At 38.6% G+C, this 27523-nt stretch overlaps 1 protein-coding gene and 1 non-coding gene across 2 annotated transcripts; both read left to right on the top strand.

Annotated features, from left to right (window-relative positions):
- The first annotated feature begins 11050 nt into the window (after nt 1-11050).
- LOC127115041 (uncharacterized) lies at nt 11051-16952 on the top strand. The gene is made up of 2 exons (XM_051046719.1): nt 11051-11292; nt 16475-16952. Exons 1-2 carry the CDS (start codon nt 11051-11053, stop codon nt 16950-16952), a joined length of 720 nt encoding a protein of 239 aa, XP_050902676.1.
- Nucleotides 16953-24369: 7417 nt separating this feature from the next.
- TRNAN-GUU (transfer RNA asparagine (anticodon GUU)) lies at nt 24370-24441 on the top strand. The gene has a single exon. It is a non-coding gene; the product is annotated as a tRNA-Asn (tRNA).
- Nucleotides 24442-27523: the final 3082 nt, after the last annotated feature.

The following is a 27523-nucleotide window of genomic DNA, read 5'->3' as shown; positions in this document are numbered from 1 at the left end:
ACAATAATGAAATACATAATTTAAGAAGTTTTGATATTCTTTATAGGCAAGAGTTTACCTTAATAGTGAATGTTTAAGAAACTAACTATCAGACTTCAAAGTAAGTATATTAAGTTATGGGGAAAGATAGTGAATTCCCTATCTAACATGTAATAACGGCTAACAAAATATAATATCTTTTATTTTTTTCCTTCACAATCTTTACATGTTGCTAATTTTGATTGCTAGGAGGGATAGAATGATTATGTTTTGTTTCAAGCAACTCCTTTCATTTGCGTGGACTACAGTTACGGTATATAAAAATAATTATCAATTTTACTGTAGAGTATCCATAAAATATCATCAAACAACCCATTACAAACACAAAACCTTATATGATGGAAAATTCATATCAATTTAAAATGAAAAATGAAAGTATTTACATTGAACCTTATGTCAAGCACATTATTTTCAAGATAAAGTGAATGCCAAACCAAAATTGAACATTTACAAACCACAATGAAAAGCAATATTATTGAAGAATAATATGAGACTAAACTATTTTAAACCTCATAAATGAAAAGAAACCCAAACTGAAAACATTTTTTTCATCATAATTCCTAAAAACTCTCTTCCATCTCACACACGATCTTTGCCTGTTGCAACCATGATTAAACATACATAATTAATAAAAAGAATTGAAACGACGTGGTAGAAAACTTAAATATATATACATAATTGGTATAATATAAAAGTGATGAAAAATACAAACGGTATAACTCTTCTCCAACATGTTTTTCTTAAAATTTAAATTAAGAAAAAATGATGAACTATATCACAAAATTGAAAAGTGAAATAAGAATGAACAAAATTAAATGCATCATTATTTACATTAAAACAAGAAGTATTGAATATCGGCAAGTGAATAGGTGATTAGAATGTGAAAAAATTGTCTACAAAGCATATTGTGAAAAGATTCTCTTTTTCTTTAGCATTAGTATTTCAAAGGCACAAAAGATGCATCCCTTTACTCGCTTCCTTAAATTATAACGCGCTAATGCTGTTTCATGGATGTAACCAATTTCCATCTTTATGCTGTCCGGAATATATCTGTCTAAAAACCGTGTTATAACTTGGCAAATGCAGTTACAATGAAACATTTTTGAAATAATTATAATATTTGAAGGATAAAATAGGAAATAAAATAGGCCAAACTAAAATTTGCAATCCCCATTATATGTTGTTATAGAATAGATGATTTTTCAAATGTAATTACAATAGTTATAAAGTGTATGATTGAAAATAAAATAGGTCAGTCTAAAATTAAGGTTTATAGTTTTCGTTGATGTTCATATGAAGCAATATAAACCAAAAGAAAGAGAACTTACATTGTCAAAGTTGTTGATTTTATATTTTTAATATAACATCTTCAGTTATCAAGTGATATAAAAAAAATGTAGTGAAAGAAAAATATTTAGAAATTAACTAAAAGGGAGAGAGAAAAAGAAATAAGTTATTTGTAAGTAAAAAAAGTGAGAATTATTTAAATTGAAAGATATGGAAGTTACTAACCACTTAATTTTGTAACTATCGTAAGTTATCAAGTACATAATTTTTTTAATGTGTTTTTTATTTTAAAAAGAAACTAAAGGGTATTTTTGGATCAAAATTAGGTCACTCCAAAATCATGTATTCCCTTTATATATAGGTTTTTGTAAGTAAAAAAAGTGAAATTATTTTAAATTGAAAGATAAGGAATTTTACCATTTAAGTTTGTAACTGTTGTAAGTTATCAAATACACAATTTTTTTAATGTGTTATTTATTTAAAATGAAACTAACGGTTTTTTGGATCAAAATAGGTCACTCCAAAATCACGTATTCCCTTTATATATAGGTATAGATATTACTGCTACATCAACAATAATAAGGTGCTTATATTGATCAATACAATAATAGTTTGTACTTATAACAACTTGAAGTTAAAATCCTCTCATAACAACTACTTGCATTCAAATCTTTCAAATGGAACACATAGATCAACCCCTTATTACATCAACAGAGATAAAATCTGCCATCTCATATTAAATATAACACATCCACAACTTCAAGCTTCTTCTCTTTGGAAAATTCGTACATCCATGGCTAATATTCTTCTCATATGAATCTCGTCGAGCTCTGTGAATAACGCAGTTATAACCCTTCCAATCTTCAATGTCGATCATCTTTATCCTACTTTTCACCAAAACATTGCTTTAATATGTTCATTAGGATATGCTGCAAAATGAACAAAACTTATTTACATAACATCTTTAAATACGATAACAATAACAGTCAATAATTATCATGTCTAAGACACTAACAAACATATATTTCCTAGACTTATTTGCTTATGTCACGGTATAATTCTACTTGCAATCGTTGCAAACATCACATGGTTTTTTCGGACTCATTAATCTAACCCTCCTTTATTAGCTTCAATTTTTGTATCCTGATCTTCTTTAAATCTTTTTTAATATGAATACATGTGCTTTCATGTCTTCATTACTATATCTGTAATAACATTAATAATTCAATTTACTATAATTACAAATAAAATCAAATTTCAACTATGATTCGTTGAAATAAGATATTTGTAACAGAGGATTTGGGTTTTTAATTCATGCGTCTAACACCAAATGTGAAAGTCATACATACCTGTCAGAAGCATACATTTCAGAGATGTTGTCAAACATATCTTCCTTTCTATAGTTCCAATCATAGAAAAGCGATGACATGAATACCTTAATCCTTACATTATATAGCAAAGTTTAAATGAGCTTAGATACGAATTTCAGCCTACAGGCCCAATTAATGAGTTTGAGCAATACAATACCCCTTATAAACAAATTTATAACAGACATCATATGCAATGTATTTGTAGGTGATAACATATGTATTTTTGTTTGCAAAACTAACTCATTTTAATTTTTTGTCTGTTAAACTTCAAATCACCAACATTATAAATGTAACATGTAAAATAAAAGTAACCAGAAACGAACTACATAATGCAACTTCTACATTAAAATATCAATATCATTAAGGTACTAATTAGAATTTGGTTCAAACATTCCAAAATTACATCAATGTTTATATATATATATATATATATATATATATATATATATATATATATATATATATATATATATATATATATATATATATATATATATATATATATATATATATATATATATATATATATATATATATATATATATATATATATATATATATATATATATATATATATATATATATATATATATATTATATATATATATATACTCAAAAACAAACCATCCACACCATGTTAGAACTTCATCTCATGATCATCATAAACTCCAAATCTGATGATATACACGTCCGTCAACTCTTCTACAATTTACATGCACGTAGGAAGAAAAACGCAACATACTCCAGACCAAGGTATTGCCATCACATAGGTTTTTTCTCTTTGTAAATTCATACCATCCTAAAGACATGTACTTTTCATAGGCGCTTAGTTTGTTCTTCCTTTTTGCAAAGTGAACCTAACATTTGAATATTTTGGTTTCTTCAACATCAAGGAATTTGATCTCAGTTTAATTTGTTCTAAGGCAGTTTTTGCTATTGTTCTTGGAAAATGCTGCATAGATATCAATTGCACAACGCTAAATGTTATAAACTCTTTGTAATATAACACAATAAATCAAATTTAAATATGTGCTTACCATAACATTAGTTGCACTAGTTTTTGCATTTCTTATGTGACTCTTCCAAGAATATTGTTTAGCCTCCATGACCCATTCTTCAGTAACTTGATTTGAGACTCGTGTGTTCGCTACATATTTTTGTTTACCTTTATTATCTGCAGATTTGCCAACAGATTTCTTCTTGCCAACATGTTTTTTCTTTGCAACACACTTTTTAACACGTGTAACTTTCTCCTTCATAAATCTATTAACATTTGTAGTATCAACAACTTCTTCCTTAATATACTAAATAACAACTTTTCCATTGTTTGTGGGTTGATTTAGAGTAGCAACAACAACATTGGTAACTTGAGTGATATTCGCAGTTTTGATAGCAGGGATATTACTGGTACGACATTTCTTAGCACACTTATTTCTCTTAATTGAACATTCATCAATCTCAGACACCATACCCTGAATGATCTCCATGTCAGTTTCGTTGCTGAAATTCAAAATTTATATATGACATCAACAATGTAATCTGAATACCAAATTACAAACTCTAATAATATAATCTTTCCAGACCAGCATTTATAATCAACATATATAATCAGAAATTATATATCTACAATCAACATATATAATTAACATGAATAATCTCTACAACTTATGAAAAGTTTTACATCAATTACCAACATCTATAATCACATTTTATAATCAACATCTATAACATATACAAATTCAAATAAGTATTACTCTATTTAAGATTTAATCAACTGATTTACTGGGTAAGAAAACTGAAACTCTAAATTCAAAAGTTTAATTACAAATTGGGATATAGAATTGCTCAAATGTTGTAAAAACATATTCATCTTTTCGGTAATCAAAATGAGTAGAAAACGAATTCTAAATTAACATGAATTGGTTATGCGTAACAAAATCAATACCAGTTGCATAAAAAAAATTAGAGTAGAAGAACAACGATAAAATAACATCGGCTTCACACCTCAATCTTCACCCATTTTCACCCCAAATTAAACCCTAACCTCGAAAATGAAATTACAATTTTGGAAACCGAAAAACACATATTATGTTAAAACATAATCTTGTTTTTACAAATTGTAAGGAGTAAAAAATAGAACCATAGAAGAACATATTTGGTAATGCATAACAATATCAATTCCAGATGCGATACAACGAATTACAGTAGAAAATCATTCCTGATACAACATCGTTTCATACCTCATGCTTCCACCATTATCATCAGAATTGTAGCCATGGCAACACGCACGCAAATCATCTGCAAACATGTTACTATTTGATTTTTTTTACATAGAGGTTTGTAATTGGAACCCTAAATTTGGTATGCATAGAGATGAAATACAAGAAACTCTATTGGTATCGAGAATATCCAAGTCAAATACAATAAAGAAACCCTTTTTTTATTAAATGTTAAAAAGATATGTTATACTATAATTTTTCAAAGTAAATATTAAATTATTTATTTATTTATTCTCATACTGTATTAACTGTTTCTGATATTAAAAGTAGTGATGCATTACTTTGACTGGACAATACTTCTAAATCTACGAACATTTTTCAATTCACTTTGCAGCTAATGGAACTGAAAAAGTTGGATATACAACTTTTTCTTTTGTTTTATTTGCTTAATTTATTATCAAAAGTTCCTTTTCAATTCACTTTGTAGCTATTGAAATTGAAAAAATTGGATATATAATTTTTCTTTTGTTTTATTGGTTTATTTAATATCAAAAGTTCATTCGCAAAATAATATAATGATATCGTTATTTTCTAACTGAATATTCAAATATAGAATACAAATAAGGGTTTAATGGTGATGGACTGATAGTGTAAAAAAGTTTTACACTGTCATCCAATAGAAATATATCATTTTACCATGTCATACGACTATTTTAAAATTTTCAGTCTGACTTGGCGGGATGTATCATCGTCATTAGTTATGTGTGTAAAATAAATTTACAATGGCAATGCATCATCCCCTTTTTTCTACAAATAATCTAACAATTTCACAAATATTTAGACATAGTGTGACTCATGCGTTTAATAGTTTAAACATCAAAATTCAAACATTGTTAGCATTAAAAACTACTAATTAATCTCTCGATTAGCTTTTAAATTTAAAAATAAATAAATATAAATTAAAAGTCATGTTACAAACTATATATGTGACAACATACATATTTATATTTTATTCGTTATTTTTTTTTTTATCTTTTATACCTTAAACACATTTAATATATAGAATTTTTTTTAAAATAACCAATTTAAAAAAAAAACAAAAATAGTCAATAATTCAAAAGAAAACCAAAATAACCAGATTTACAAGAGGGTGCGTTAGATGAATTGGCGCACCCCATAAGCATTAAGAGGAGGCACCAATAGCATTGGCGCATGCATTGAGCTCCTCATGAGGATGCACCAATGTTATTAACGCATGCATTGACCCTCATGAGGAGGCGCCAATGTTCCTGGCGCTTAGGTGTGCTTTGTAGTGTGGGCGCCAATTCATCTGGCGCTTACATGTCCTGTCATGTAGGCGCCAATCCCTCAGGCGACTGCATGTCATGTATAATTGATGTTCACTCTCCATAAATATCACACCTTGAATCCAATATTTTTCACCAAAGTCATCTCATAATACCATAATTTCTCTAGTTCAACCACCATCACCTTCAAGTTTCATTGTTTTAACAATGTCTGCATACATTCAGAAACGAAATGTTGATGTAATATTTTCCACCGTTGCGGCTCCGGTACAAATTCGACTTTGGAACACAGATACGTTTAAACGTCTTAATCAGACGTTGTACAGTTGGTTAGAAAGAGAAATTTGAGAGGGTGAAAGGATTAGAATAATATAATGGCTTGTGTCCACGTTCAACCAAAACGGAGAAGTGCGTGAATGAGTGGATATTAAGACCGACCAAGACGCTCTTAGGATGATGCATTACATGTTCAAAATTGTTTTGATGGTTGTAATCACATAGTTCTTGTATTGTATTTGTTATAATTATTTATGTTACTGTTTATGTAATGGTACTTTCGTCATAGACGTCTAATATGAAATAAATTTAGTTTTTCATATATTGCAATAGAGGTACATGTGAATTTATCTCTTTGTGCTTGTTCCAACACTAGGACAATTATTACGATTGTGACCTGGCTGACGGCATAAACTATATGGTCTAACCATTTTGTTCGCCGTATCCATTTAGGTTCGATTCCGGTGCTGTTTGGGCGACCCTTTTTCTTCCTTCGCATAACTTCGTTGTGCTAGACGATGTGCCCTTGATATTCTGGATAATAATCCTCTTTTGCCACTAAGGAAAAACTAATTTTATAAACATTTGAAAGGCTAACGATTTTGTAAACTTCAGATAGCAAGTATGATGGATCTCTTCGAACCTTTGAGCATGTTGCAATTACATGGGAGCAGGGGGTACGAAAGGCTTGGAACTTTCCGCAGTCGCACCAACCTCTATCTAGTTCGACTCTGTATTGTCCCATCGACATACCCTCATTGTGATCCATGAACTCGGCAACACTATACCAACCTTTAGTACGGTCAAAGACCGTAACCACGTGTGTGTTTGCTTTGGCAGCTTCATGTCTGATGAATTTCATTGAACTCCATTTTGAGCGTCTGGTTTCAAACAACACCCTTAGCCTGAAATATGTTGCCTGCACCAAAGCGTTTATAGGTAGGTTACGGATGCCTTTGAAGACAGAGTTCATAGATTCCACAAGATTTGTTGTCATGTGGCCCCAACACTGACTGTTGTCGTATGCCCTAGTCCACTTCTCCAATGGAATACTATCGATCCATCATACTGCATCTTCATTTGACAATCATATTTCCTCGCGGTAGTGTTTGAAAAAAGGTTCTGATAATGTGTAACCTGCATTGACAACCTTCTTCCGCAACATCTTATCTTTGATTTCCCGCATGAAATTCTAAGCAATATGTCTAATACAGAACACATACGTCGAAGGAGGATTTTGCCAACTGTTATCAATGTTATTATATGCACTGATGATTGAAGGGTGTCTGTCGGAGATCAAACATAAGTTAGGTTGAGGTGCAACGTGCAATTGGAGATTTCTTAGGAAAAAACTCCATCCATCAGCAGTCTCCCCTTCAATTAGGGCAAAGGCGATTGGAAAAATGTTGTTGTTCTCATCTTGTGCCACTACCATCAGTAACGTTCCTTTGTATTTTTCGTACAACCATGTACCATCAATTTGTATAATTGGTTTACAGAAAGAAAAACCTATGTTACATGGTTGATACGCCTAGAAGAGACGATAAAATATTCCATTTCCAACAACACACATATCGTCTGGTGTATACGCGGGCAATGTTTCTAACTTGACAATAGTCCCGGGAGCATATTTTTTTAGAGCCAACAGGTATTTTGGAAGTTGTTTGTAAGACTCCTCCCAATTTCCAAACACTTTTTCAACAACCTTTGTCCTAGTTATCCATGCCTTCCTATATGATGGAGTGTACTCGTACTCTGCCCTAATATGCGAGATTATTGTACTCACCTTTAACGACGGATTGTCGCCAATGACAGACAATATTTCGTCGCATATTAGCTGGGAGCTTAATTTACGATGATCATGCATTGGGTTTGTCAGCATGCATGTGTGATATGGACCCATTGATCCAATCTCCCAAGACTCGCTCCTCTTCTGGTGCGAAGCTGACAACCTAAAAAGGCAGTGCTCATTTGAACAATAAACTTTATACCTCGATGCGTCAGTTCTGTCAACTCTGAAATCAGCTGATAGTTGCATGTGGACTTTCTTAATGACTTTTACACATTCCTCTTTTGTGTGAAATGTGTCTCCTTGTTTCAAAGATCCTTGCATTTGCACATAAGGATTGTATCATACATATGATGAAGGTTCATCGGAACCCAAATTCAACCTTGTCATGTGTTAGGGTGGACAATATACATGACTTGTTGGTATTGGCTCCTCTTCCTCATCAGCAGTCACCGTTGAATCAACCATGATCTTGGCTTCTTCTTCTTCATCATCTGGAACATTCACCTAAGCTTGTTCATCATCAGTCTCACAAAACACTTGTGACTGATCAATGAATTGAGACACCTGTTGTTGATGTGGTAATATATTGTTAGCTGGAGATTTCGACCATTAGGTTGAAGTTCTTTGAAAATATTATGTTTTGGAGAATAATATAAAAATGGCTTTGTCGAAGCTATTTATTCAATACTTTTATTGGGATAAAGGACCTTTTTGTCGAAGCTTAAGACTTATAAGATTTTAGGATCTCCATAATTTCTCTTCGACATCGGCGTTTGGCAGATTCGAAGCTTCGAGCGGGAAAGATTTGAAATTCAAACGAAGTGTTTCGTCAGGTGAACGCGTGGAAGCATCTAAGACATGCAGCGCTTGAAAACGTCGAACATGGCAATCATATGTGTAGAGACCGTTAGGGTCGAATTATTATAAATAGGAGTCTTAGTTTTTAGATTTCGTGTGTTCAAACTGATATACAAAATTCACTAAAAATACTCAAAGTACCGAAGCGAGAGAAACGAGTCTTTGCTGAAAATGTATGTATGAAGAACACCATGATTACATTTCATGTTATCTTTTTAATGCAAGTTACTTAAATTAAACCATTTACTGTCTTTATTTCTATTTAAGCCTTCTGTCGAATTGCCTTTATCCTCAAAGTCTTTCATTATTGCTTTTTACCTTTGCATTTACATTTCGCCAAACCTTTATTTCCAGCACTTTTTCAAACTTAAAACCTTTTACTTCAAGTTGTTTATCTTTACTTTTGCCAATTACCTTTGTTATCTTAAAAAATCCCCTTTTTATAGAATTACTGCCATTTGTCCTTTATCTTTAAAGTCATGAGCCTTTAGATTTCGTTTAGAGTTATTGTCGAAACACTCTTTACTTTGTACCATTAACGCTAGATAAAGAACCTAATTACCATTCATAAACCAGAAGCAAACTTAATCATGAACCAAATCACCATAACACTAGTTCTTGAGACACATGTCCTAGGATCAATCTAGTCGATCCTGTAAGTTACCAAGATTAATAATATTGGAGGACTAGCGATTGTTTGTCAGAAATTACTGGTAAACAAATTGGCACGCCCAGTGGGACAGTGTCAAAAGAACTGTTAATTATAATAGTTTGCTTTACTTTTATAATACAAAATTATTGTTATTCTTTTGAGTTAAAAAATCATAGTGTTGCATGAACCTTAGAAGTGGTAAGATAGCCAACAATTCGCAACCTATAACCAAAAGAAAACACACAAAAAAGATGGTTAATACAACTAGTCAAGGGGAACAATTTCCCCCCCAGGGAACAGGCACAGTCGGAACAAGTTCGATTGATGCATCCACTGAGATCCCTAGTACACAGGCCATACCAACATCTGGATCCATGGCCTTAAATAATTCGACAATTGTCGGAACCCAACCTACACCTACTACCCTTGGGCCACCGGGATTTGAGAATTTTAGGCCTCGAAGAGAATACCCATATGGAATGCCATTTACTTCCATGGCAGGACTTCAAAATACTACTTCCATATATACTCAACCCTATAATAAGGTTATTTCGCCAATTCAAAATTCTGGTTCTGGCATGAACCATGTAGGTCAAAATACCCAATCACAAGGATTATCCACCCTATTTCCTACCCTTACAACAAATAACCAGGCAGCCTTTCGTAACCATGATATGGTAGGAGTTCTTGCCAGAGAAATGAATACCATTTTTTCTCCCCTAATACAGAATGTAAATAGGACTAACAATGATAATGCCCAAACATACCAACAACTGTCAGCGTAGATGGGACGCATAGCAGATTTCCTAGGTGCCCCTCAGTCCTCTGTTCGACGCAGGCCAAACCAAGTTATAATCCAGAAAGAAGAACCAACTATAAATCAGGTTCGACCACCTAGACAAGCGCCTGACGAAAGGGTCATGGGGGCAAGATTAGAACAACAGCCAGTTCGACAGGAAGTCCCTGAAGAACAACCTAGGAGAGTAATGATGGTTAAGAGAAACCAGGATGCAGACGAAGTAATTCATAGGGTTAGGCAAGAAAACATGATGGAAAATAACTTAACTACTATGATAGAGAGAATCATGGCCCAGAATGGTCTGAATACAGGACTTCGACGGCCAAATTATACCTCTCCTTTATCAGAATACGTCCTACAAACTGAATTACCAAGGGGTTGTAAAATCCCTAAGTTCACCAAATTCTCAGGAGACGCTAGTGAATCCACTACATAACACATAGCCAGATACATGACTGAGGCAGGGGATTTGGCGAACAGTGAGAACCTAAGAATGAAATATTTCCCCAGTTCTTTAACGAAGAATGCCTCCACGTGGTTTACAACTTTGCCACCACATTCCATAGATACTTGGCCTTATTTTGAGAGATTATTTCATGAACAATTCTACATGGGCCAAACTAAGATAAGTCTTAAGGAATTAGCCAGTATTAAAAGAAAATTCACTGAACCTATAGATGATTATCTGAATAGGTTCCGTTTGTTGAAATCTAGATGCTTTACAGTGGTGCCTGAACATGAATTGGTCGAAATGGCCGCTTGAGGGCTAGACTATTCCATTAGGAAAAAGTTAGATACCCAGTATCTAAGAGATATGACCCAATTAGCAGACAGGGTTCGACAGGTCGAACGTTTAAAAGCTGAAAAGGCCAGAGCGAATAAGAATTATAAGAAAGAAAGGGTTGCTTATGTCGAAGTCGAAGATGAGGAGTCTGAAATCTCTAATGACCCTTATGGTCTCGAGGAATTCGAAGTAGATTTGGCTTAATTAAAAGAAGCACCACCTTATGCTTGTAAATTACTGTCGCAACGCGAAAAACAACCGGCGGAAAAAAAACAGTTTACAAAGCCGCCACCGACGCTATTCATCCTATGACAGAAAGGAAGCGCAGGACTAACCTAAGAAAGGGAAAGGAATGGTCTTACGACCAGAGATTACAAGGTACGGGATTCGATTACGCAAGGGGAAGGTATTAACACCCCTCACGTTCGCCGTACTCGACGGGATCCACGCTCAAAAGAATAGGAAAAGAAAAGAATAAGGTTGCTAATAAACTGCTCAAAGAAATTGCACAAACTGGAATGATAAAACAGGTGAAAGAAGATGGAGGAAGGGACTCGGCAGGATGTCGCATCCTGGGCCTATGTAGTTTGTCAGAAACAAACATCAGAGTCAATGTAGTTCGGGGAAAAGGGAGACATGCTCGCTAGGATATCGCATCCTATGCCTACGTATCTTCTCTATCCAGAGAAGAATCAGAGCACTCGTAGCTCGGCTAACGCACGCCGAAACAAAACACCAAAAAGAGACGCTGAGACGTCAAAAGAAACACTCAAAAGGAAACAGAATGCCAATACATGGGCTTATATCCGACTCCAAACAAACAACACAAACACTGAAACTGAATGCCAATATATGGACTTATATCCGACTCCTAACAACAACCAAACAAAAGGAAACAGAATGCTAATACATGGGCTTACATCCGACTCCTAACAACAACCAAACAAAAGGAAACAGAATGCCAATACATGGGCTTATATCCGACTCCTAACAACAAGCAATCGCTAACCCGTGAACACCAAAGAAAAAGGTTATCAGAATGAACCCCAAATGAGTAACCCAATGACGGGTGAACACACACAAAAAGAAAAAGGGTGCCGGGAGAGATTTCGCTCAATCTCCTGCCTACGTATCTCATCTGGTATGAGAATCAGGGCGACGTAGTTCCCCTTAACAGGGGTACAACACTCTCCTAACCAGAGACCAGGGTAATAACAAACTAAATAGGGAGACTAGAGCTCGAGCCTAATAGTTGTCATGCAAACAAATATCCCTAGGTTGAGGTCTCTAACAAGAACTTAACTCGCTTTGGAAGCGATCCAACTCAAACAGCAAATAAACATCAACACAAGTGAACAAGCATCACTCACTATATCCATACAAGAGGCCCAAACAATGGGTAGGCTTTATTCAAGAGGGGTCATATCAACCTCGACAAACAAGCCAAATTGTGATGGGTAACCTGTAGCTCTTAACCACTAACATTGAGAGTTAGGGTGAAGCTGATTAAAATGGAAATGAGGATGAGACCTCATGCTCTTAACCCTGGCCAGGGTGAGCTCAAATCAAAGAAAGCGTGGGGATTCAGAAAGAGGGATCATATTCCACTTGACAAACACTGGACAATGATCTTGGGTTCATGTTCAGAAGCATCAGCACGTAGTGCGAGCATAATGAACGACTCACTGAATAACGGGGGATTGATTGCTAATCCCTTTTATCCGTCAATTGCCTCTTCACTTAGGAGGACTTATGAAGTAACATGCCTCACTTGGAGGTCTTTGGCACAAACTGTAAACAAACACAAACAGAGCCTCTTAAGGAGGACTTCCAGCAAAATGCTTGCCAAAAAGGTGACAGGACTTCCAGACTACATGGAGTAAGAAGGTAATTACCTAAGTGGTGTATCAACCACAATCCAAAGCTCAAGCAAGAGCTAAAAGCAAGCAACTAATGTACCTGTACAAAAGCTAACCAGTTAGTATCTCAAACAACCAATCAGAAAACAAACAGTGAAACTATCCAACTGCACACAACTCAAGGAACAATGCTCAAGCACTCAAATGAGCTCAAACCTATCAATTAGAACCCTAAAAAACACAAAGAAGTCAGAACACAATCCAATTTGCATCTCAAAAGGTGAGCAACTCACCATTAATGATAAGTGTCCAAACCTGAAACACAAGTCAAGGTTAGTTCATGTACAAAACACTAGTACAAATACTAGGTCCAAAACCATACCAAATGATTAAAACAGAAGTCAATCTTTTGCATATTGCACATTCAAACATTCAATAAAAAGTCCTCAAAAGGACCAACATCAATGCACAAGGCAAGTAGCTTAAATGATCAATGTAAAGCAAAGGCAAGCAAATATGCACAAAATGGACAACCAAACTAGAAAATCTAAATCAAAACAGAAATGCATCCAATGGCCTTGAGATTTTTTATGTAAGCTACTCATGTTATAAACAAACATCATGCAAAAAATTAGATCCAGAAGAGCTCAAATGATAGGTGAACAAAAATGCACAAAATGAATGCCAAAAATGTGAAACAAATTGTCACATTATATCTTCATGTGTCCAAAACAGTGATGGCATATGAGAAAAATTCCAAACCAATTCCAAAAATTCAAATCACATATGGAGATTAAGCACACAAAAATTCAGATCAATTAAATCAACAATGAGCATTTCACAAGGCATTGATCACAACATGTAAAAATATCACCATGTTCATTCAAAAATCACACATAAAAATCCAGCACTCAACAATTCATGGAAATAATGCTATAAAAAACTAGACATTAAAACAAATCTATGAAAAAAAATTGGACTTGATTTGGACTATTTTTCTATTTTTAATGATTAAAACAAAAATGACAAAATAATATGAAATAATATGGAAAATATGGAGGGAAAACAAAATTTGAATTAAATCAGCATTATGCACAAACAGAGAATCGAACACACGCATGAATCATCAAAGGCGCATGTGAAACGCTGTGTTTCACTTAAGTGACTCAGTAGCCACACAGCAGGTCAAAGAAACACGTGGAGTGGTCAAACAACCAAGGCCAATCAAATGGACAGGCATGCGCTCACATGGCACACACGCTGGACAAACCCTAGCAAAACCAGACGGCGGCGCTGGTCATCTTCTCCGGCCATGCAGGCGGCGGCGCCGCCGTGCAAAAGTGCAGAAATGCAGAAACCATACATCAATGGAATCCTCTTGCAACGTACATCTCAAATATGCTATCAATTCACTCTAACTCTCTCTAGATTTCATGGATCGAAGGCAAACATTTTGATGACCAAAACTTACATTTCACATAACTTCCTCAATTCTTAACCGTTTTCAAATCTAAACATATCAGCATCATCTACGAAGCAAGATCTACATGTTCATGATCATAAAACATCCAAAGAGAGATCGAAATTTTCACTTACTTGAAATGGAAGCTGTTGAAATCGCGTCCTCGAGATCTCATCTGCTCCAGATCTTTTCCCTTGCACCTCTTTTGAAGCTTTAAATAAGAAGCAACACTTGAATCCTCTTAGATCTTGCTCAATTTCAAACTTCCATCTCCATGTTCATGCACTTGAATAGCTCGAATTTGGACTGAATTCCACAAAGTAATGGTTGAATCTTGATCAATGAAGGATGATGATCAAGATTATGCAAAGAAATTTGGTGTTTATGTGGAGAAATTAGCAAATTCGAAGAGAGAGAAAAAATAGAGAGTTTCTTGATTTTGGATCTGAAAAGTTAGTTATGGTTGTTACAACTAGGGTTTGGCTATTTATATGATGTGTTAATCACAATGCTGATCCACTTAGGCCTTGGTTAATCATGATTAGTGAATTATGAAGTAATGTGCAAATTTGCAAATGAGCTTAGCATGGCCAATCCACACGTGAACAGTGCCCATGCAAGCTTCATCTTCACTTAAAACCAACCAATAAACATGATGGAAGTGGTATTTTGCTTGTATCTTGAACCAAATTTGAATTGTGAGATTTCCCTCCAAAATACACATGTGAGAAATGATTATCATATGAACTTCTTCCATGCATGGTAAATGTTGATTTGGAATGTCTTGGTCATGAAGAGTATTTTGCAAAAAGAATGGACCAAATTGGAGTTTTGTATCAAAAGTTATGTCACTTTGAACTTCCATGTATACTTTGTGATCATTTGGCAATAACTTCTCAACCAATCATCATATGAACATGAAATAGGACTTTTTGGAAAGGGGAGACAAAGATCTTCAACTTTCATGTTCATCAAAAATCCATTTGAAACTTCTTTGATGTTGATAAGTCAAGTTGAATGTGGACCAGAAACTTGCCATTTTTGGAAATTTGAAATTACAGGTCACTTTCCATTTTTGGAAACTTTTGCCATGACCTCAAAATCTTCAAGATAGATGTTTAGAATGACAAATGGACCTCTTTTGAACATGATTGAGGTGTTTAAATTCATCTCCCCACCTCATAGCCCTCAGTTGACTGCACAGTTGACTTTTTGGTCCTCAGATGACCTTGAAATGCCCTGATCAGCTTGAGCCTCTGCCACTTGGGGAAATTGCTCAAAAATGAAACCCTAGCTCATGTAAGCTCCTCATAACAATCATATGATCCTCATCCCAAGAAAACAACTCATCTCCTTGAGAAGCCCTGATTGGAAGAATTGCATTGATTAGGGTTGACCAGAGGTCAGAACCCTAATCCAAAGGAACTTGAGAATGCACAATGAAATCCTTGATGATGACATGACCATGATGATGGTAATATATCCTTTCAAACAAGATAATTCTCAATACCCTTGAAGAACCAAGAAATCCTAACTGAAGTGCAAACCCTCAGATGGTTGATCATCAATTCATAGAAACCCTCAGGCTTGAATCATGTAACTTCTCCATCTTTTGAAAAGACTCTGGAGGATGACTTTCTTATTTTCAGATGATATGCAAAAATGAAATGCCTAATGCTCTAAAATATGAAATGCAATGTGTCAAACTAGTCCCAAGAAGAGGAGGGTAAATTTTGAGGTGTTACAATTACTTACACCTTCGAATGGCAGGAACCCTATCGAAACTGAAAAGAATGATAGATTTCCTAAAAAGACTTACACATTTGATGTTACCAAATATGATGAAATCTTCGATTTATTAGTAAAAGATGGCAAAATGATAGTACCTCCTAATACCAAAATTCCTTCGTTAGAACAACGGAAGAAAAGAGGCTTCTGTAAATATCCCAATTTATTAGGCCATAAAACCTCACAATGCTTTCTTTTCAGGGATCTTATTCAGAATGCAATTAAGGATGGCCGCCTCAAGTTCACTAACAAGGGAAAAAACCAGATGAAGATTGACGTTGACCCCCTCAACATTGCTGACACAAATTATGCTGAACCTGTCGAAATCGACATGATTGACATGGTGGAAGTGGAGGCTGTGAAGGAAACAGGAACTGAAGGTTATGTGCTAGATGGAAAGCAGGCTACTGATGGCCTAAATAATGATGTTCCCTTTGAAATTTCTGTCAAAGGTGAATAGGTTGCTGATGTCGAACCAAAGGCCACTGAAGGTCTTAATGGGAAGGCAATTGAGGCTACTAAGGGCCTAAGGAAGAAATTTGAGGAAATTTCAATCGCTGATGGCGCCAATCTAGGTGTCAACATGGTGGATCTGAACCACCCCCCCCCCAAGAGATGGAGGAAGTGGATAGGTGTCTGAAGATAGATCAAGAGGGAATGCAGTTTGGCTATCCCAAAGCCAATGAGAGCCTACGTGAATACCTTTGGAGGTGTCACAAAAGAAATTCTGACATGTTGTTGTACCCAAGGTGTATCATCATGATGTGTCGAAGGGTGGCTGAGGACTATGAAAGATGGCAACGAACTGAGACTGAGAGAAATTAGAGAAAGGAAAGCTAACTACTGAAGGTGTATCCCAAGCCTGGAGAAAGCCTTCTTGGTTTTATTGTGCGTTGCCACAAGTACGAAACAGAATACGTGATGTGTCCCAGATGTGGGGCAGTTTACAACAGGGAACTGGCTGAAGCGTTTGAAAGAATTCCATCCAACCAAGGTTGGGATGGACACGAAGGTAACCCGAATATGTATATATTTGACAAGTGGGGAGTTCCTATGAGGCAAGACAGCCCTCACCCAAGGGCGAAAAGAGTTATGTTTAAGCTTCCTGCAGAAGTCCCTGAGGACAAATGGACTCAGGTGGGGTCAAAGAAGGGAAAGTGGAAAAGTTTTGAGGATGAAGGAAGAACCTCTTGGGCTTATAGAAAACAGTTCCAGGCATCTAAGAGAGAGGCTATCAAACTGGAGAACTACAAAGGAAATAATCCCATGTCAAGGTCCCAGTGGAGAAGATATCAAAGGTTGAGGAAGGCTGAAAGAGAGATGACTTCGAGGGAGATTGGAGAATCCACCAACAGCAAAGTCCCCTTAAATGTTACAAATTCGACCAAACCCCCTGTAGGAAGGAAGTTGTTTTCAGATGAAAACAAAAACACGAATCAAAAAGTTCAGGAGGAACAAATAAGAGAGGAAGAAATGCTCACTGACGACTTTGAGTCCGACGGAGTGTCATTTGTTAATATAAATTGCAATATGGTATCAGTTCTGCCATACGAATATAATCAGGAGACAGAGATTGAAGACAATGAGGAAGCAGATGTTATGGAGATTGCAAAGCATAAACCTATGTGTTACTATGTTTTCAGCAACGGTGTTGTCGAAGAGCAGAATGCTCTTTTTGAAAGGCCTCACCAAGGGATGCAGAACCATCTCAAGCCCCAATACATTAGAGCTAAAGTTGAACATGTGGGGGTGAACAAAGTTCTGGTGGACGGAGGAGCAACAGTCAATCTGATGCCTCAGTTCATGTTAAAAAAGATAGGTATGTTCGATACTGATGTTAAACCTCACAATATGGTATTGTCGAACTATGAGGATAAGATAGAGCAGACTCTAGGCGTCATACAAGTAGATCTGACTGTTGGATCAATCACAAGACCAACGATGTTCACGGTTGTCATACGGTGAACTGACTTTGAGTGTTTTTGCTTTGGAAAGCAAATGTCGCGGATAGCAAGAGTCGCCACCGACTTTTCTTTTATCCAATAAGGAAAGGTGGAAAAGAACAGGAAAGACCTTAACTAGATTTTTGGGTTCGGGAGGTACGTTATACAAAGGGAAGGTGTTAGCACCCTTTGTATCCATGGTTATCCATGGGCTCTTAATTGCTTGATCACTTATGTTTGTCTGAAAAAAAAGTGTTTGTGAATTGCTTAAAAAATGTTTTAAAAAGAGAGTTTAACTTTGTAATGATTCTTGTACGAATGTATACAAAGTATTTATCTCGTTTAATTTTGAAAGCGGTTTAGAAAAATATAACTTGGCAATGATTCTAGTACGAATGTATACCAAGTGGTGATTTTCTAGTATTTGCAAAGTGTGAGGTATGAAAAATGTTTTAGGTTGTGAGCCAGCAATTAAGAGTTATACCTACCCAAGGTCTTTATGGGCATTTCCTATCCTTATGAGGGTAAAACTGTCCTTACTATTGAGGAGTAAGTAGTTTTATCCTTTGGAGGTAAAAGGGTCATCGTAGGGTCATCGATTGGTCATTGAAGGCAACATTTGTAAGGATACCTTAGCATTCGAAGGGGCGATCATCATTTAACCGTAGGCTACAACGACGGGACATCGAGGGACAAAATCATATTTCGAAGGCAACATCGAGGGACTAGGATTTATCTTATAGGGACATGATGGTTTAACCGAAGGGTCTTTGCTAAGTGTATCCCCACATTTGCGGGACATGACCGTAATACCGTAATACCGTAAGGCAACAAAGAGAGGTCCAAGATCACATATTCAAAGGTAATATTTTATAATCAATTAGGTGGTTGTAATCAATTAGGTAATTAGGTCCACATTATAATCAATTAGGTAATTAGGGTGAATCTCCACAAGGGTATCCCACAAATAAAGTGGAATACCTAGCAAGCTACCTTCTCCGGGAGTATGTGAACCTTACAAAACTCAGCAAACAGGTCAGAATACCAAATCAGCAGTGGCGGGCGGCGTGCTTATTGGGACAACACTACAGAGCGAGTGGCTCTTCTAGGCGGGGCAGCTGTGTGACAACACTACAGAGAAAGCGGCGCTTCGTTTAACAGCTATGGTCTCAAACGCTTACGAGATAGTGATGAGTTCACGCGCTCTAAAGCCCGGCCCGCGCGGTTAGAAGATTGGCCGCAATCTGAGCGGTACCACCCACCTACCCTACCACCTATAGGCGGCCGTCCGTTCTACAGCCGCCCGAAAAGGAACTGCAGTGATCTTGAATAGGGTCCTACAGCGATAGATAGAATCCCCATAAAATACCACTAGATCGAGCACCAGTTATTTCGTATCCGGTCAAAATCTTGGCTAATGATCGAAGTGGGTAGCTCCAGTAGACCCATAGATCATTGAACAAATAGGGTGGGTAGGCCCAACCACCACACTACACGTAAGACGCGAACCCCCTCGTTACCGTACGTGCGACTCTCACCGCATACGGCTCGCACAAGACTCCTAAATCCATCCCGAGCCTTTACTTTCCACCTCTCCTCTCCAATCCTCGATCAAACTAGCGTTCCCCAGGCGCTATGAAATGGGGGTCTTTCCCTCGCCTATCGTATGTATCGGCTTGGCTTCGTCCAGAACCAGGAGGCATTCTGGCGGGCGCGTGGTGTAGGAAGCAGACCACTACGCTAAAAGACTACGACGACTACAACGGAAGCGAGTCGCTTCTATTCTCGTTGGGCTTTTTTAATCTCTGGGGATCTATAGATCATAGTAGTTCGCCAACCTCTCTAACTAACATACGATACAATTTAACTTCACGGCACGGCAAAAAGAAAGAGCTTCGCTCGGTGGCCTTCCTGCGCTGACGAATGCCTCCTTTCTCTTCTCTGAAGTCTACAACAAACAATGGAGAGGCAATTCGAACCTACGTAGAAAAACTTCAACAGATTTACAGTCTGTCGCTTTTGACCACTCGGCACTTCCCCTTCCGGGCCGAGGCCCCGGTTCTAAGAAGGAGGGAAAAAACCCGAAATAAAGCTTATTTTGGGAAACTAATACTATTTTTTAGCTTAGCTAGCGTTCCGCTAGTCATTCTTTAGTCAGTTCATAACAATCTCTGTACAAAGGCAAAGCTTCTACGACAGCTCCCCCCTAGTCGCTTCTGGCGAAGCTGCGAGTTCATGAGCAAGTGAATGAAGAACGAGCCATGTTCCTCAACTAAAAAAGGAGTAAGAATATAAAAAAAAAAACACATAAACTTCCCACTTTTGATGTCCACGATTCTGCTAGTTAGAAACTCAGGGAGGGACAGGGGTCGCTAGGTCAGAAAAGCGATAACTAAAAATTCTCCCAGAGGATTTGAACCTACGACAGTCAGTTAACAGCCGACCGCTCTACCACGGAGCTACTGAGGAACAACGGACTTAAGTTAAGGAAGCCGACTCTCGTTCTTTGGACACCAACCTATGACCGAACAAAAAAAGGTCGTCACTCTTTTTCACATACACCGGGAGAAAAGGTTCGATAGCAAGCCCCTCCTCGGCCGGAGAGCCTCCAGGACAAGGGGGCGGCGGTCAACCATCCACTCTCGAGATTCATATTGATCAATCGATCTCCGCGTCCTGCCAGTTCGCTAGTAGACTCACTCTCCGAGGGGCAACAATGAACATTCCTGCCAAAAAACAAGGGACCTACTTATCATCCTAGGAGTTAGCAGGTATGATGCCTCCTGTCGTCTCTCTCCGAGTTTATACTACTAAGTAGCACTTATGCTATTCAATCATAGAATAGATTCCGATCAAGCTGAAAGATGAAAGAAAAAAGCCCTATATATTGACATTTTAGTAAGCTAGCGCCCTGCAATAAAAAAACAGCGCTAACGAGCAAGAAAAGGCCCCTTACTAATAATAGATAGGCTAAGGTTTGAAGCCGCTCGACCCAAACAAGCAACGGCGTTCGAGCCCTATCAGAGAAAGCCTTGTAAAGCGCGCTAGCGCGCTTGACTTGGAGGTCTCTTGCTGGGAGAACTTTATCAAAGTAAACTTTCTCGCTTGTTAGTCAAGATTTGAAGCCCCTACTTCTTGATGGTTGGGATATTAAAGAAGCGCTGGTTTGGAACGGAACCCTATACGAAGGGGCTTTTCCCCAACCTATATATACAAGGTGGCGTGCTGGTCTCGATCTCGCTGGCGGTGCCCCTCTCGATGATTGTTGACTCAACATTGATTTCGTGCTGAGTTGGAGGGCCCTCCCTCATCCATCGGTCAAGTAATTCGCTATCGGAAATTTAGCCGCCGCGTATCTCATGCCATGCTTCTTGTTTCTCCGAATCGGTTCCGTCTGTCAGTCAATCAATCAAGATTCGCCATCAAGAGAGGGAGGGAGGAAGAGCTTGACTTTCGGTTAGGCCGGTCTCGTCATCATGCAATTCCCCCGTCCATCGATCACGCGAGCATCCAGTCAGCACATAGCGAACGAAAAAAGCGTTCATCCTGGATTATCTTCCTCAATAAAAATGTCTATCAATTGATACTATTCATTCGGTCAAAGTCTCCACGGCGTTTTCACGCCCTCTACTTAGAGGTGCACCATGTTGATAGGAATCGGCAAAGACCTTCTTGTACACGTCCTAGAGGGCTGCATTCATGGCAATCATCACTAGTTTATCCCGAGGGCATGGTATGCTTTGTTCTTGGTGTTGTTAATAGAATAGATGTCGAGTGCCGCTTTTCCCCGTCCGAGAATCCCATCTGCTCTAACTGGGCGAGCTATAATCCTTATGTCAGGTTGGTTGTTCAAAAGATATTTATCTTTAACCTTCATCTTTTCGAAAGCCTAGACCCATTCTTCTGGATCTTTATTAGTCTAGGTGCAAAGCTCTTCAAGAAAGACCTCTTTCTCCTCCATTATCATTTTTTTGGATTGAAAGAGGGAGGATAAGCGCTATCCATTGAGTAAAGGGAGGCTTTCCTACACTACAGTGATTCGGGCGGTTGGTGGCCCTTCGAGAGTTGCGGGTCCTTGCCGCTGCATGAGTGGTAGCTCACGCTCAAAACTCCTCCGACACGAGTCCTAGTCGTGCGCTGCGGTCCGTTTCCCGGCTAGCTTGCGCGATTTTTGCACTTATTTTATTATTGGTTAACCAATAATAAAATAAGTGCAAAAAATCGCGCAAGCGAAGCCGGGAAAACGGACCGCAGCGCAAACGACTAGGACTCGTGTCGGAGGAGTTTTGAGCGTGAGCTACCACTCATGCAGCGGCAAGGACCCGCAACTCTCGAAGGGCCACCAACCGCCGAATCACTGTAGTGTAGGAAGCCTCCCTTTACTCAATGGATAGCGCTTATCCTCCCTCTTTCAATCCAAAAAAATGATAAATGGAGGAGAAAGAGGTCTTTCTTGAAGAGGCTTTGCACCTAGGACTAATAAGATCCAGAAGAATGGGTCTAGGCTTTCGAAAAGATGAAGGGTAAAGATAAAATATCTTTTGAACAACCAACCTGACATAAGGATTATAGCTCGCCCAGTTAGAGCAGAGGAGATTCTCGGACGGGGAAAAGCGGCACTCGACATCTATTATATTAAACAACACCAAGAACAAAGCCATACCATGCCTCGGGATAAACTAGTGATGTTGCCATGAATGCAGCCCTCTAGGACGTGTACAAGAAGGTCTTTGCCGATTCCTATCAACATGGTGCACCTCTAAGTAGAGGGGCGTGAAAACGCCGTGGAGACTTTGACCGAATGAATAGGTATCAATTGATAGACATTTTTATTGAGGAGATAATCCAGGATGAACGCTTTTTTTCGTTCGCATGTGCTGATGGATGCTCGCGTGATCGATGGACGGGGGAATTGCATGAATGACGAGACCGGCCTAACCGAAAGTCAAGGCTCTTCCCTCCCTCCCTTCTGATGGCGAATCTTGATTGATTGACTGACAGACGGAACCGATTCGGAGAAACAAGAAGCATGGCATGAATACGCGGCGGCTAATTTCCGATAGCGAATTACTTGACTCGATGGATGGAGGGAGGGCCCTCCAACTCAAGCACGAAATCAATGTTGAGTCAACAATCATCGAGAGGGCACCGCCAAGCGAGATCGAGACCAGCACGCACCTTGTATATATAGGTGTTGGGGAAAAGCCCCTTGTATAGGGTTCCGTTCCAAACCAGCGCTTCTTTAATATCCCAACCATCAAGAAAGTAGGGCTTCAAAGATTGACTAACAAGCGAGAAAGTTACTTTGATAAAGTTCTCCCAGCAAGAGGACCTCCAGGAGCAAGCGCGCTAGCGCGCTTTACCAAGGCTTTCTCTGATAGGGGCTCGAACGCCGGTGCTTGTTGGGTCGAGCGGCTTCAAACCTTAGCCTATCTATACTATAGTAAGGGGCCTTTTCTTGCTCGTTAGCGCTGTTTTTTATTGCAGGGCGCTAGCTTACTAAAAATGTCAATATATAGGGCTTTTTTCTTTCATCTTTCAGCTTGATCGGAATCTATTCTATGATTGAATAGCAGAAGTGCTACTTAGTAGTATAAACTCGGAGAGACAGACAGAGAGGCAATCATACCTGCTAACTCCTAGGATGATAAGTAGGTCCCTTGTTTTTTGGCAGGATAGTTCAATTGTTGCCCCTCGGGAGAGTGAGTCTACTTAGCGAATGGCAGACGCGGAGATCGATTGATCAATATGAATCTCGAGAGTGGATGGTTGACCGCCGCCCCCTTGTCCTGGAGGCTCTCCGGCCGAGGAGGGGCTTGCTATCGTAACCTTTTCTCCCGGTGTATGTGAAAAAGAGTGACGAACTTTTTTTGTTCGGTCATAGGTTGGTGTCCAAAGAACGAGAGTCGGCTTCCTTAAACTTAAGTCCGTTGTTCCTCAGTAGCTCAGTGGTAGAGCGGTCGGCTGTTAACTGACTGGTCGTAGGTTCAAATCCTACTTGGGGAGAATTTTAGTTATCGCTTTTCTGACCTAGCGACCCTGTCCCTCCCCTGAGTTTCTAAACTAGCAGAATCGGGGACATCAAAGTGGGAAGTTATTGTGTTTTTTTTCTATTTCTTACTCCTTTTTTAGTTGAGGAACATGGCTCGTTCATTCATTCACTGCTCATGAACTCGCAGCTTCGCCAGAAGCGACTAGGGGGGAGCTGTCGTAGAAGCTTTGCCCTTTGTACAGAGATTGTTATGAACTGACTAAATGAATGACTAGCGGAACGCTAGCTAAGCTAAAAAATAGTATTAGTTCCCAAATAAGCTTTATTTCGGGTTTTTTCCCTCCTTCTGTAGAACCGGGGCCTCGGCCCGAAGGGAGAGTGGCCGAGTGGTCAAAGCGACAGACTGTAAATCTGTTGAAGTTTTTCTACGTAGGTTCGAATCCTGCCTCTCCACTTGTTTGTGTAGACTTCAGAGAAGAGAAAGGAGGCATTCGTCAGGCAGGAAGGCCACGAGCGAAGCTCTTTCTTTTTTGCCGTGCCGTGAAGTTAAATTGTATCGTATGTAGTTAGAGAGGTTGGGCGAAACTACTAGATCTATAGATCCCCAGAGATAAAAAATCCCAACGAGAATAGAAGCGACTCGCTTCCGTTGTAGTCGTCGTAGCTTTTAGCGTAGTGGTCGGCTTCCTACACGCACGCGCCCGCCAGAATGCCTCCTTGGTTCTGGACGAAGCCAAGCCGATACATACGATAGGCGAGGGAAAGACCCCATTTCTAGCGCCTGGGGAACGCTAGTTTGATCGAGGATTGGAGAGGAGAGGTGGAAGGAAAAGGCTCGGGATGGATTTAGGAGTCTTTGTGCGAGCCGTATGCGGTGAGAGTCGCACGTACGGTAACGAGGGGGGTTCGCGTCTATACGTGTAGTGTGGTGGTTGGGCCTACCCACCCTATTTGTTCAATGATCTATGGGTCTACTGGAGCTACCCACTTCGATCAATTAGCCAAGATTTTGACCGGATACGAAATAACTGGTGCTCGATCTAGTGGTATTTTATGGGGATTCTACTATCGCTGTAGGATCCCTATTCAAGATCACTGCGTTCCTTTTCGGGCGGCTGTAGAACGGACGGCCGCCTATAGGTGGTAGGGTAGGGTGGGTGGTACCGCTCAGATTGCGGCCAATCTTCCTAACCGCGCGCGGGCCGGGCTTAGAGCGCGTGAACTCATACTATCTCGTAAGGGCGTTGAGACCATAGCATGTTAAACGAAAGCGCCGCTTTCTCTGTTAGTTTTGTCACACATGCTGCCGCCTAGAAGAGCCACTCGCTCTGTAGTGTTGTCACACAAATAAGACGCCGCCCGCCGCTTGCTGATTTGGTATTCTGACCTGTTTGCTGAGTTTTGTAAGGGTTCACATACTCCCGGAGAAGGTAGCTTGCTAGGTATTCCACTTTATTTGTGGGATACCCTTGTGGAGATTCACCCTAATTACCTAATTGATTATAATGTGGACCTAATTACCTAATTGATTACAACCACCTAATTGATTATAAAATATTACCTTTGAATATGTGATCTTGGACCTCTCTTTGTTGCCTTACGGTATTACGGTATTACGGTCATGTCCCGCAAATGTGGGGATACACTTAGCAAAGACCCTTCGGTTAAACCATCATGTCCCTATAAGATAAATCCTAGTCCCTCGGATGTTGCCTTCGAATATATGATTTTGTCCCTCGATGTCCCGTCGTTGTAGCCTACGGTTAAATGATGATCGCCCCTTCGAATGCTAAGGTATCCTTACAAATGTTGCCTTCAATGACCAATCGATGACCCTACGATGACCCTTTTACCTCCAAAGGATAAAACTACTTACTCCTCAATAGTAAGGACAGTTTTACCCTCATAAGGATAGGAAATGCCCATAAAGACCTTGGGTAGGTATAACTCTTAATTGCTGGCTCACAACCTAAAACATTTTTCATACCTCACACTTTGCAAATACTAGAAAATCACCACTTGGTATACATTCGTACTAGAATCATTGCCAAGTTATATTTTTCTAAACCGCTTTCAAATTAAACGAGATAAATACTTTGTATACATTCGTACAAGAATCATTACAAAGTTAAACTCTCTTTTTAAAACATTTTTTAAGCAATTCACAAACACTTTTTTTTCAGACAAACATAAGTGATCAAGCAATTAAGAGCCCATGGATAACCATGGATACAAAGGGTGCTAACACCTTCCCTTTGTATAACGTACCTCCCGAACCCAAAAATCTAGTTAAGGTCTTTCCTGTTCTTTTCCACCTTTCCTTATTGGATAAAAGAAAAGTCGGTGGCGACTCTTGCTATCCGCGACATTTGCTTTCCAAAGCAAAAACACTCAAAGTCAGTTCACCGTATGACAACCGTGAACATCGTTGGTCTTGTGATTGATCCAACAGTCAGATCTACTTGTATGACGCCTAGAGTCTGCTCTATCTTATCCTCATAGTTCGACAATACCATATTGTGAGGTTTAACATCAGTATCGAACATACCTATCTTTTTTAACATGAACTGAGGCATCAGATTGACTGTTGCTCCTCCGTCCACCAGAACTTTGTTCACCCCCACATGTTCAACTTTAGCTCTAATGTATTGGGGCTTGAGATGGTTCTGCATCCCTTGGTGAGGCCTTTCAAAAAGAGCATTCTGCTCTTCGACAACACCGTTGCTGAAAACATAGTAACACATAGGTTTATGCTTTGCAATCTCCATAACATCTGCTTCCTCATTGTCTTCAATCTCTGTCTCCTGATTATATTCGTATGGCAGAACTGATACCATATTGCAATTTATATTAACAAATGACACTCCGTCGGACTCAAAGTCGTCAGTGAGCATTTCTTCCTCTCTTATTTGTTCCTCCTGAACTTTTTGATTCGTGTTTTTGTTTTCATCTGAAAACAACTTCCTTCCTACAGGGGGTTTGGTCGAATTTGTAACATTTAAGGGGACTTTGCTGTTGGTGGATTCTCCAATCTCCCTCGAAGTCATCTCTCTTTCAGCCTTCCTCAACCTTTGATATCTTCTCCACTGGGACCTT

This window comes from Lathyrus oleraceus, unplaced genomic scaffold (genome assembly GCF_024323335.1).
Source record: "Lathyrus oleraceus cultivar Zhongwan6 unplaced genomic scaffold, CAAS_Psat_ZW6_1.0 chrUn0899, whole genome shotgun sequence".
NCBI lineage: Eukaryota > Viridiplantae > Streptophyta > Magnoliopsida > Fabales > Fabaceae > Lathyrus > Lathyrus oleraceus.
Note: the sequence above shows the minus strand (reverse complement) of the source record. Positions and strands in the feature narration are given on the sequence as shown.